Here is an 11,896-nt window from a genome sequence, read left to right on the forward strand (position 1 = left end):
GAGCAGGGAGGAGGCTGCGGTGGCTGCCACAGTGGGTCAAAGATGAACCAAAGGCCAGACTGGGAGGGCTACTCTAGTGACGTAGCCATGATGGAATGGTGGGCACTGGGCCTCAGTGGTGGCCCGAGGAGCCAGACACCATGAACTGAAGACCGCGCTGAGAGAGCCTTACTGGAAGACCTACTTCTGCCATGTTGAATCAGTGACGATGAGGAAACTGCTCGTGACAGGGTTGTTGGTTCTTAAGTGGCCGTTCTTTATTAACTTTAATAATTCATCTGTCCGGCCCTGAGGTAGGGGACACTTTGATCTCTGGTCTTTTGGTGACCTCAAAGAATGTTGGGGGAATCAGAGTCCCCAGAGTTCAGAGGTCTGTGGGTCCAGTCTGGCTTCCATGGCTTGAAGCTGAGTACAAGAGAGAGTGTGGCTCAGAGGCCTTGACTGCGGAGGTATCTGCTTTTGGGGGTGGGTGAGTAGGCACTCTGTACTTCCTGGGAAGGCCTGGGGAGCAGGGGGTCTCGAGGGGAAGATGCCCCATAGGTTCCAGTGTCCCCACCTTCAAGGACTGGTGCCTTTTCCCTCCCCAGGCCTTCCAGGGACCTGGCATCTGGCCTGGCTGACCCCGCTCCTTCAGGGCCTGGGCATTCCGTCTCCAGATCCCACCACGCTAGGTCACGGGGAGGAAGGCTGGGGTGGGGGGATGCCCAATTAGGCAACCATCGCCACCTTTGCTGGTGCGCCACGACCCTGCAGACCTGGCCCTGCTTTGACAGCCTCTTGTCCTCTAAGCGCAGATGTCACACCCTTTCAGGACTCAGGAGTCTGCGCTCCTGGTCACCTCCACTCTCAGACCACAGGCATCCATGCCCCAGCCCCTCCTCCCTCGGACCCAGGAGTCCCGGCCCCCAGCCCCCAACTCCCTCGGACCCAGGAGTCCCGGCCCCCAGCCCCCAACTCCCTCGGACCCAGGAGTCCCGGACCCCCCAGCCCCGCCCATGTCCCACCTCCCGCCTCCTTGCAGCCCCGCCCCTCCCCCCCTCACCTCCTCCTGCTCCGTCAGATCCTCGTCCTCATCATCGTCCTCGTCGTCCTCCAGCGCCGAGTAGTCCTGCGTGAAGGGCACGGCTCCCTGGGCCGAATGGAAGCGCAGGCGGTAGAGCAGCCGCACCCACTGGCCGAACTCGCGGTCGCGGGTCTCCGGCGCGGCCCGCAGCTGCAGGTAGAAGGCGCGGCCGGTGCGGAACTTGACCTTGAGTTGCCAGCGGCTTTCGTCGTGGACGAAGAGCTGGACAAACTGCAAGGGGAACAGCCTGGGCGGACGGAAGGGGCGGCCTCAGCGTCTGACCCTCCCTGGTTCCGCAGCGCCCACCCCAGTGCCGCCTCCCCGCCCGGAAGGAGTCCTTTCCCACTTTCTCTGCCTCTTGCATTTTATCCATCCCCAACATTCTTCCAGACACAGAGCCCATCTGTGTCTCCCGCTGGTCCTCCCTCCTAAATGCGAGACTGGGCTAGCTGCTTAGTTGAAATTTCCATTTGGATATTAGATCGATTAGATCGACATCGGACACATAAAATGTCCAACAGCCAAATTCCTGACCTCCCCCCAACCCCAGACCTGCTCTTCGTCGTCTTCCCCACCTTAACTACATCCTCTCACTTGCTCAGTCAGAAACCGCGGGAGTCGACGTTTTCACATTCTTAGCCAATCCTACCAAATTCTGATGGCTTCACCGTTAAAATGTAGTCACAATCCGACCATTTCTAAGACCCTCCACCAGCCGCCCCCGACCCACGCCGTCCAGCCACCGTTATTTCCCTCCCGCCTTCACTCCAGTCTGTTCCCATAAGGCCGCCAGAGGGCGCCAATCAACACCCGCGTTAGTTCAAGTCCTTCCCGCGGCTCAGAGTAAAAGCAGAGTCCTCGCCTTGACCACGAGGCCCTGCGGGATCTGACCCCTTTGTTCCCTCTCAGCCTTCCCCTCCCGTCCACTCTCCTCGCTTACTCGGCTCCAGACATACGGGTCTCACTATCCCATAAATACCGTCCAGGCTTGGTCCTACCACAGGACCTTTGCACAGGCTGTTCCCTCCGTCTTCCTCCACCCATCACCATGGCTTGGCCCCTTCCTCTCTCTCATGTCTTGGAGAAGATCTGTTTACAGTCTCTGGCCTATTTACAACCACATCCGCCCTTGCAGACTTCCCCATGCCCACCCTACCCCTGACTGATATTTCTCCACAGACCTCACCCATTGGACAAATTGACATCCATTTTGTCTGCCTTCCTAGCAGAAGGTCAGCTTGAGGGCAGAGATTTTTGGTCCAATTCTGTTCACTGCTGCTTCCCTAGTACCCAGAGCTGACCCATGGTCAGTGCTCAATGAATGCTTGTGGAGCATTTGAATAAAGGATTTGCTCTGGCCCCCAGCGTGATTCAGGGCCCAACAAGGCAGCGGAGGAAACAATCCAGACTGGGTGGGGAACTTGGCCCATATCACACAGCAGGGATCTGAACCCAAGTCTTACCCATGTTCTTAACAACACTGGGTAGCCACACAACACCCCCCTCTAGACCTGATCTTACAGACACCCTCACAGCTGTGCACAGGGATGTCCCCTGCCAGCCACACTGGCTGTCACTCCAAGGCACAAGACACATCGGTGTCCCTCAGTAGGCGACTCGATCTATTATTATGTTCCCCAAATGGAAGAATAACAGCTGACATTTCCAGACTGCATACTCTTGTGTCAGGTGCTGTTCCAAGCATTTTACAAACATTTGTTCAGTTTATCCCGACAGCCCTGGAAGGAAGGCTCTCCACTTATCCTCACATTGCAGATGAGAAAACTGAGGCCCAGATGGGTAGGAAACTTGGCCAAAGACAGTGAAGAAGAGGTGAAGCAAGGATTTGAGGCCAGGCCATCTGAAGGCAGCCATTTCTTCAAGGACATTCCCTATTACGTCATCACAGCAAAAGGCTGGATTGGATGCAGGCGTGGCATCCAAGGGGACGGTGTCTGTTGAATTGTGTGTGTCCAAAAGAGGGTCTGTCCACACTGGCACAGGATCACTCAGGGCTGGAAGTTGGTTAGAAGTGAGGGGCTGGGGGAATGAGTCTTGAGGCTGAGTTGGCAGAGCAAGCTCAGTGATTTTACTTCGATGGTATGGTTTCTCGGAGGGGAGGGGAGAGTGCTGAAGAAGATTATGAGGGTCAAAGCCCCCCTTCCCAGCACCATCCTTAGCGTCCTTCCAACTGCAGGTCGTGACTTATATGGTGGGATACAATTAGCATTGAAAGGAAAAGGAAGATGGTAGAGAATGTCCCAGTACGTGGTTCTGACATCAGAGTACTGCTTTGTGAAATATTTTAAACTTACACAGGGGGGATAAATAAAGGATGTAAGTAGCCTCAAGTTTGTTCAGGTCAATCAGATTCTACCACCCAGTGAGTTACATCCAAAATTGCAGACAAAGGATTTGTGTGTGTCCGTGTCTGTGACAGTGTGACTTCATCCTTCCCTCCTTCCTTCCTTCCTTCCTTCCTTCCTTCCTTCCTTCCTTCCTTCCTTCCTTCCTTCCTTCCTTCCTTCCTTCCTTCCTTCCCTCCCTCCCTTCCCCTGCCCCCCTTTCTTTCATCAACTATGAGACGTAGTCAAAAGAGTGAAAGCCTCTGGCAGAACGTTTCTGGAAATATACGCATGTAAATGTATTGGTATATTGGTATTTGCAGCTGGAGTTGGAGACAGGAGGGTACGATGGAAGAAAGGTGTATCTTGTGCTATGTGTGTTTTGTAACTTGGAGTATATTTGCCTTACTTTTTCAATGAAAAAAACAAAGAGCTGAAGGGGCAGTGTGGAGTGTGGCCCAGGAGCTCCAGAATCGTGAGGTTGGCAATCCAGAGGAGCCTGAGGTTCCCAGCCCAGCCCGCCCCTGACCCACTGTGGGACCCTGGGCAAGTAGCTCCCCTCTCTGGGCCTCAGTTTTTCTTTTTGGAGGATGGACCTAAGGGGCCCTACCGTATGAGAATATGAGGTCAGAGGTGAGATGCTGTGCATGGTCCAGGGGACGCCTGGCACTCAGCAGGTGCTGCATACATGGTCACCCTCCTGACCCCTGCCAGGGTGTGGCTGAGGACTGTCCCCCTCATGTCTGTCTACCCCTGATTCCTGACCCCTGTGGATGGCTCTGCCCTTGTTGTCCTGGGTGGACAGCAGCCCAGAGAGGGCTGGCAGCCATCCATAGCTCCTGGCCCTGGGGGTCATCTTGGTGAAAGGAGGTGCTGCAGGGGGCCTAAGATGCCCAGAGCTGGGGAGGAAGGAGGTCTAGGGTGGGGTGGGGGCAGTCACCCGAAGAGCTGCAGGCGTCCGTTCTCCTTGGCAGGGCCCGCCAGAAGCAACAAGTCTGGGAGTTCCAGGGCTGGACTGGAGGCTGCCACCCCCATGGTGACCTTGTTGGCAACTTCTCCTAACCGGGTCACCTGGGGCCGGGGGGTGAGAGGTTAGAAGCCAGATAGATTGGGGGGCAGGATTGGGGAGGGAATCAGAGATCAGGAATTTTGGCAGGGTTAACGGTCATGAACCAAATAAGTTAACCACCAAGATGGGGATCAGATATCCTGGGGTCAAATGTCAAGAGTCATATGGGTATGAAGTCAGGGGAAATGGACCCAGGGAACCAAAGGCCAGGGTTCATAGGAAAGCTAAAAGGTCTGGAGACGGGCGTTAGGGAGAGTGATCAGAAATAGGGTGAGCAGAGGCTCCCCAAGTCAGGAGGTCGGGGTTCAGACTTGGGCTCGGAGGGTCCTGCAGCTCCACACCTGCACGAAGTTGCTCTCAAAGATGGGGAAGTCTCGCAGCTGGTCGAACTCGCCGCTCAGGAGATGGCGTTGGAGCCGTCCGGGCCGGCCCGTGGGACAAGCTGGAACCAGGGGGCATTCCACAGGGGCGGCGAAGTTCTCAGGTCTATTCCGGGAGGCTGGGCCGCGGTGCTCTGGGCAGCCCCGCGCTGAGGGTGGGGGGTTCCCGGCTATGGGTCTCCGCATCGCAGGCCCCATCCCTCACCTGGTTCCCTCACCTGGTCCAACCCCTCCAGGCCCGGCTCCGCCTCTCACCTGCCATCCCACCTGGTCCCGCCTCACCTGCTCCACCAGGGGCCGGCTTAGGCTCTTGCCCCCGCTTCATGGTAATGCCCCGCCCCTTGGGGGAAGCCGAGGGAGGTGCCCGGGGAGAAAACGGGAGGGCGGGGCCCGGGCTCGGTGACGTCACAACGCGACGGACCGGGTTTGACTGCGTCACGGAGGAGACGACCGCGATTGTGGCGTCACCCGAGGGGGCGGTGCCCGGAGACCCGGATGGAGCGGCGGTCGCCTCGTGACGTCAGGACCCGAGAGCGGGCGGGCGCTAGTGCGCAGACGCAAGGAGCCGGCGCAGGCGCACGGGCGACGGGAGGCGGGCTGTTCCTCCCGGCGTGCTCCGCGGCGTTTGACTCACTCCAGCCTCTTGGCTGGTGGGAAGGGGCAGAAATGGTCGCGCCCGGAGCTGGGGCGACTCGGCTGCTCCTGCTCTTGCTGATGGCGGCAGCAGCCCCCAGCCGGTCGCGGGGTAGTGGCTGCCGGTCCGGGGCCGCTGTGCGGGGGGTGAGTGCTTATTCGCTCTGCACGGAGGGGGGGTTGACGGAAATCGTGGGTCTTGGGCCTTTGGGTCGGTTAAGGTGGGAACGAGGCTGCGCAGGGTCGAGAGGGAAGACTAGGCGAGGGAACTGTGGAAAGCAAAGCTACAGTCCTGCGCATGCACGAGGCCGCACCACAGAGAGAAAGCGAGAGGATAGTTAGGAGGGCTCTAGCTCGTGAATATGCATAAGGGGGCGGGGCTCGGGTGGGAGTTTTGGCACCTGGGCAAACAAGGCTGTACCGGCAGAGAAGGTTGGGGCAAGAATTTCTTTAACGTTCGGGCGCTAGGCGTCCGCAGTCATGATTATGCTTCAGGAGGTGTGGCCCGGGTGGTATCTTGGCACATCCGACGTCGGGGTGGCTAAAGTGAAAGAGGCGGGGGGCTCTCAGGAGCATGGCGGGGGCGGGGAGGTTCCGCCTCCCTAATATATGCTTGAGGAGGGCGGGATCTTGAGCTCGCGGATTAAACTCTGGAACGAGGTAGCGCAGGCTTGAGAGTCTAGAGAGGAGGATGCAGAGGTAGGAGAAAGGAGGAGAGTTGGAGAAGAGGAAGGCATGGAATCTTGAATGTGCTTGAGAGGGGTGGAACTCGGGCGGCATCGTAGGCTGTTGGGGCTTTGAAAGTGAAAGCGGGGTTACTTGAATATTAGCTTGGGAAGGATGTCCTTTAACTCTTGAATATTTATGATGCCAGGCGTGAAAGTGACCTGGAGATTGTTGCCTTGGAAACGAGTTTCCACTGGTTTGCAGGCTCTGGTTTTCTCGGGCCCGCCCAGATCATGAATTTTCATGAAATGGGCGGTTTCCGGTGGCACCGTGGGCAAGCGTCAGTGTTTGGATATGGGTATGAAAATAAGTCTCCTCCTTCCTGCCGGTCTGTCTGTCCTGCTGGACTGAGGGCTCTGGTGGTCCTTACGTGAGGCCCTCTCTATCACCTGCAGGCCGGGGCGGAAGGTCGAGAGGGTGAGGGCTGCGGCACCGTGGGGCTGCTGCTGGAGCACTCATTTGAGATCGGTGAGTCCAGCAACGTGCTGACCTGGACACTTAGCCAGTGCCCCGTGAACTCAGGAACTCCGGTGCCACTCAGTGTGAGATACGCCATCCTTTCACTTACAGCTTTGCATTGGGAGTGTGTTTGCATTACACAGTGGGGGTGGGGGGGTGGGGGGGTGGAGAATAGCAGTTCTGCCTTTGAACCCTCCCATACCTGTCAGAAAGTTCAACATGGCAGTGATAACCCCGGAGCAGACTTTGACCATTTGTCCCCTGCCCTGCTTTAGTGGTCAGATGTATTAACTCAAACATTTGTGTTAACTCAGACATCCTCAGAATAGTCATGCAAAGTAGGGGGCGTTAGGGGTAGCCCCATTTTCCAGAAGAGGGAAGCAAGGCTTAGAGGGACACCAGACAAGGTCCTTTTACAAGTGAGTGGCAGAACTGGGACCTCCTCTAAAGCCCCGAGGATAGCTGTCAGTGCGGCCCAGGGGTTTATAATTGCGTCTAAGGCCCCACACTCTGGGGGGGGGGGGGGGCACTCGTTACAAACACTGAAGCTGGACCCTCTGCCGACCTCCCCAATCAGACCCTGATATCTGCCCAAGAAAGCACAGCAGTTGGGAGCTCCCGAGCTCTGCAGCCCCTGTATTCTGCAGCTGGGGAAACTGAGGCTCACTGAAGTCATGTGAGCGACCCTGGGGCACCAGGCAAGGCAGAGGCAGGGCTTCGGAGCTGTGGGGGCCAGGAGTATGCCATGCGTTGCCCTGGGAGCTGGGAGGGCAGGACATGGTGGGGGTGTCCCCAGTTTTTAGGGGGGGAAATGGGGGCTTTGGATGGGGACGTGACCTAGTCACTGCGAGGGCTGATGGGCATGGTGGCGGGGAGGTCGCTGAGTCCAGGCCCCCCCCCCCCCACAGATGACAGTGCCCACTTCCGGAAGCGGGGCTCGCTGCTCTGGAACCAGCAAGATGGCACCTTGTCTCTGTCGCAGCGGCAGCTCAACGAGGAGGAGCGGGGCCGGCTCCGGGTGAGGAGGGGACCCCCGGCTCTGCTGGGGGTGGGGGGCACGTGGCGCGGAGCGCAGCGTGCGTACTTTGGGGCCTTGGCCCAAGCTGTTTACTCTGTGCAGCATGGCCTCTTCCCCGCAGCTGTCACACAGTCAGCCCCTCTCACCCTTCCAGATTCAGCCCAGATGCTTCACACTCAGCATCAGATTTGCTTGTGAGGAGAAAGGGATTCCCACACCAGCCATAGTTAGGCAGGAGCACATGGCTTCTCCTGTCGCCCTGCTCCATGGCCTCCTCGGGGGCTGGGCTCCTCCCACATGTTCCTGGGTCCTCCCTAGGGATGGTGCAGGGAGGTTCGAGGCTCGGGTGGGGCTCCAGACAGCAGGGTAGAGGAAGAGAAGAAGGAGAGGCAGAGGGAACAGATGACTTTGGGGGGAAGCTTGAAAAAGCTGCCACAATCCACCTCCACTCCATCGCTTTGGCCAGATGGAGCGGCAAGGGAAGCTGGGGACACAGGCTTCGTTCTGGGCGGCTGCGGGCCCGTGGGTGCCCTCCCTGTGGGAGATAGCAGGTTGAGGCCCGCCCCGACCAGCCTTCCTGTGTGGTGCCCACGCGATTCCTGTCACAGCCGCCCCCAGCGTTTGCTGCTCATGTAACTGGGGAGTCCTGGTGTGGGGCTGGACCCAGACCTGGGGGGTGTGTCCTTGGGACTTACTCCATGGCTGGGCTGGGCTCTGTGCTCCTCGTGGTGGTCTCCCCTCACCCCCTCCCAGGTGGGGCACCCAGTGGGAAGCGTCTTGGGCTTGGCCGGGCCAGGGAGTGGGGGATGCTGACTGGGCGAGACTGGGGAAGGGCCTTCTTGGCTGTGGGCCCAGTGGAGGTCCAGGCCAGGTGGGGGCCGGGCACTGTCCCCCTCACTGCCACCCCCCCCTGCCTGCAGGATGTGGCGGCGCTGAACGGCCTGTACCGTGTCCGGGTCCCGCGGCGGCCTGGGGCCCCTGATGACCCAGAAGCCAGTGGCTATGTCTCTTCCTTTGTCCCCGCGGTGAGTCAGTGGTGGGGTCCAGCCCGCGTCTTTGCTTCACCCACCCCTTCCAGGCTGGGTTCTGCCCTTCGGCCTCCACTGTTCGTGCCATAGCAATTAAGGATGGGGAAGACTCGGACCCGGCCTTGCCCTCGAGGGTCTCCCGGGCTGGAGAGGGACAGGGCTGGGTGCGTCGATGGGGCAGCACAGGGCCCTGGGGAGGCTGTTGCTTCTCCCTGAGGTTGGCAGGGGGCCATGGAGGGCTTTGAAAGATGCTTCAGGGGCCCCATGGGATGGGGAAGGAGGCTCGAGGGAGTGCTGGTGTGGGCGAGGCCTGGACAGCAGCCCCTGCCGGCCCCCCTCCTCTCACCCCCCCTTGCTTCCCCAGTGCTCCCTGGTAGAGTCGCACCTCTCAGACCAGCTGATCCTGCACGTGGACGTGGCCGGCAACGTGGTGGGGGTGTCGGTGGTGACGTACCCCGGGGGCTGCCGGGGCCACGAGGTGGAGGACGTGGACCTGGAGCTGTTCAACACCTCCGTGCAGCTGCAGCCGCCGGTCCCGGCGCCGGGGTGAGGAGCGGGTACCGGGCGGCACCAGAGCCAGACCTGTCCCCGCCGGGCCGGTCTCCCACTGCCTCTCACTCCGGCCCTGTCCCTCCCTCCCCCCACCCCTTCCGGGCTGCCTTGGGGTCTCCCGGCCCCTCATTGCATCTCCTCCTTTGCCCCCACCCCCAGGCCTGAGACAGCAGCCTTCATCGAGCGCCTGGAGATGGAGCAGGCCCAGAAGGCCAAGAACCCCCAGGAGCAGAAGTCCTTTTTCGCCAAATATGTGAGTAGGGTTCTGGGCACCCACAGCCCCTTTGCAGCCGGCCCCCCCCTCCTGTCCTGAGCCCCCCTGCCCTGCTCGCCTCACCCACAGCCCTCACGTATGTTGGGCCTGCTTGGCTTCTCCGGGGTCTCTGTGCATGCCCCCTTCCCCTGCCCGTGACAGCTCATGGCGGTGGTCACGGCGCATCCAGTTTCAGCAAGCAGCCGGCCTGGAGCTGGGCAGCGAGGGGAACTGGGGACAGCCCCCCAGGCGCCAGGGCTGGGGGCAGACAGAGCATGGGTCGTGTCAGTCTTGAATGGAGGCTTGTGAGGAGGGAGTGCAGTGAGGAGGCTGTGGTCACGGGATGGTCATGGGATGGGCGGGGTCTGTGCTTGGAGGAGGCTGGGATCGAGGTCTGGGGGAGAGGACGAGACCCGAGCTGGGCTGCGAGTCTGGGGGGTGGGGGGCACATGGCAGAGATCTCAAAGGAACAAGGAGGTTTGGAAAGGAGGGAGTGGGTGGGGTCCTTTGGCCTGGCTGGGGAGGGGCGTGGCAGGGCTCTGGTGGGAGGTGACTGGGAGCTGAGGAGAGGATGCCCCTGTGCTACCAGAGCAGCTGTTGAGGGCCCTTGACACTGGGGGTGCTGGGGCTGGAAGTGGTGGTCCCACCCCAGGCAGGGGCAGGGCACCGTGGGAGCCAGTGTGGCTGCTGCCTCGGGGCCTCCGATGGAAAGATGCTGAGACCGACTGCGCTGAGCGCCAAGTCTCTGGGGCCTCGGTTAGTGTGCCCATAGCTCCTGATGTCAGGAGAGCCTAACCGCCGAGCTGCGGGGAAACTGAGGCCCGGAGAGGCCGAGAGCGCGCCCGCCCCGGCTCTGCCCTCCCTGCTGGCTGCAGGACGCCGCGGCCATCGCTGGCCCTGACCTGCCCCCCCTCCCTCCTCAGTGGCACCTCATCCTGGGGGGGGCCGTGTTGCTCACAGCCCTGCGTCCTGCTGCCCCCGGGCCCACACCGCCGCCGCACGAGGCCTGAGTGAGGACCGAGCCCCCTCCCGCCTCCCGCTCCCTGCACCGCACCAGCCCCCCCCCACCCCGTAGTGACGTAGGGGACCTGGGCCCCCTTCCCTCACTGCCCCCCTCACGCCGGCCCCCACCTCCCCCACCCTGGGTGGGACGCTGCTTATTCTCACCTCTCTTCTCTTTGTCTCTCTGTGTGTCCGTCCGTCCTTCCACCATCCCATCTGGCTCACAGTGGATGTACATCATTCCCGTCGTCCTGTTCCTCATGATGTCGGGAGCACCGGATGCCGGGGGCCAGGGTGGAGGTGGTGGCGGGGGTGGTGGTGGAGGGAGTGGCCGGTGAGGGGCCCGTGAGCGCCCCATCCCCTCACCCGGGGGACAGCTTCCTGCCCAGCATGCCTGTGTCCTTGGTCGTCCTAGGAAGGCTTCACCAGCTCCTCCCCTCTCTCTGTCCTGTGGGGGTAGGAGGGCTCCCGCTCCCCAGGAGTCCCTTCCCTCTGGGCCTTGGTTTTACTGTTGGTGGGAGGGGTGGCTTTGTTCTGGGCCCTGCTGTAGCCCCAGAGGCTTCCCTTTGCCACAGGTTAGAGCCCAAGCTGCTGGTCCAGCTCCGACCGCACGTCTGGATCCCCCCACCCTGCCCCCCCAAGCCCTGCAGTTTGGGAACATGCCTAGTTCTCTCCAGCCTCTGTGCCTTTGTCGTGGTCTCGCCCCGCCTGGCCGGGCTAGATGATCCCCCTGACTTATCTGGCACTGGGTTGGGACGCCAGCCTCCTGCCTGCCCGCCCTTGAGGGCGCCCTGGGGCTCCTGGCAGCCCAGAGCTGGCACAGGGCAGGGGTGGGCTGGGCATGCGCACCCCCTCTTCCACCCCTCTGCACAGCCCTGTCCCCCGATCTGGCCTGTAGCTGCCCACGGTGGGAGTGGAGAATTCCTGCCATCGGGATGCCAGGCCCTCCATAGGCTTCTGGGCTTGAAGAAATGATGTTCAAAGTCAAAACAAAACAAACGTGGTGGAGGCAGGGACCGGATGATGTAAACAGAGCCGCTTCCCTGGCCTGGGCGTCTTCCCTGGGACTTTGCTGGGTCCTTGCCATTTAGCTCCCCTCCTCCTCTTGTCTGTTTGAAAACTTTGACAAGGCAATATATTGAAATAGCTTGAACGTTTTGGAGAGGTACAGCTTGCAACAGCCCAAGGTAACTGTTGACTCAGCTAAGAGGCTGTCAGGATGTACAGGCACTACTGAGTTCCGCTGGTCCCTGTGGGTTATTCAGAAACACCAAAAAATGGCCGCCGTTGTCATGGTAACGGCCGCATCAGGCCCCACAGTGTCTGTGTAGCAGTTTATTAAACTGTCCCCCAAATGTTTAGCGTTCA

The 11,896-nt window shown here is 60.4% G+C and overlaps 2 protein-coding genes across 3 annotated transcripts; one reads left to right on the forward strand and one right to left on the reverse strand.

Moving 5' to 3' along the window:
- Positions 1-240: 240 nt before the first annotated feature.
- On the reverse strand, positions 241-5,480 carry GARIN5A (golgi associated RAB2 interactor 5A). The gene is made up of 5 exons (XM_057712795.1): positions 5,115-5,480; positions 4,819-4,939; positions 4,349-4,479; positions 1,043-1,310; positions 241-405 (listed from the first exon to the last, which is right to left on the reverse strand). Exons 1-5 carry the CDS (start codon positions 5,180-5,182, stop codon positions 349-351), a joined length of 645 nt encoding a protein of 214 aa, XP_057568778.1. The 5' UTR covers positions 5,183-5,480; the 3' UTR covers positions 241-348.
- On the forward strand, positions 5,480-11,896 carry EMC10 (ER membrane protein complex subunit 10). 2 transcript variants are annotated; one of them, XM_057712793.1, is made up of 7 exons: positions 5,480-5,637; positions 6,612-6,684; positions 7,584-7,693; positions 8,614-8,718; positions 9,086-9,267; positions 9,433-9,526; positions 10,756-11,896. In XM_057712793.1, exons 1-7 carry the CDS (start codon positions 5,524-5,526, stop codon positions 10,864-10,866), a joined length of 789 nt encoding a protein of 262 aa, XP_057568776.1. In that variant the 5' UTR covers positions 5,480-5,523; the 3' UTR covers positions 10,867-11,896. The 2 variants fall into 2 exon arrangements, with proteins under 2 accessions (XP_057568776.1, XP_057568777.1); XM_057712794.1 differs by lacking the exon at positions 10,756-11,896 and adding an exon at positions 10,450-10,551.

Source organism: Hippopotamus amphibius, chromosome 16, assembly GCF_030028045.1.
Source record: "Hippopotamus amphibius kiboko isolate mHipAmp2 chromosome 16, mHipAmp2.hap2, whole genome shotgun sequence".
NCBI lineage: Eukaryota > Metazoa > Chordata > Mammalia > Artiodactyla > Hippopotamidae > Hippopotamus > Hippopotamus amphibius.

Excerpts from the sequence above, each read along its gene's own strand:
- GARIN5A (XM_057712795.1), bottom strand. The coding sequence starts at position 5,182 with ATGAAGCGGGGGCAAGAGCCTAAGCCGGCCCCTGGTGGAGCAGGTGAG. Across the intron at positions 4,940-5,114 it reads GCGGGACCAGGTGGGATGGC|GGAATGCCCCCTGGTTCCAG; the intron begins AGGTGAGAGGCG and ends CGCCGCCCCTGT. Across the intron at positions 4,480-4,818 it reads TTGAGAGCAACTTCGTGCAG|GTGACCCGGTTAGGAGAAGT; the intron begins GTGTGGAGCTGC and ends CCCCGGCCCCAG.
- EMC10 (XM_057712793.1), top strand. The coding sequence starts at position 5,524 with ATGGTCGCGCCCGGAGCTGGGGCGACTCGGCTGCTCCTGCTCTTGCTG. Across the intron at positions 7,694-8,613 it reads AGGAGCGGGGCCGGCTCCGG|GATGTGGCGGCGCTGAACGG; the intron begins GTGAGGAGGGGA and ends CCCTGCCTGCAG. Across the intron at positions 9,268-9,432 it reads CCGCCGGTCCCGGCGCCGGG|GCCTGAGACAGCAGCCTTCA; the intron begins GTGAGGAGCGGG and ends CCCCACCCCCAG.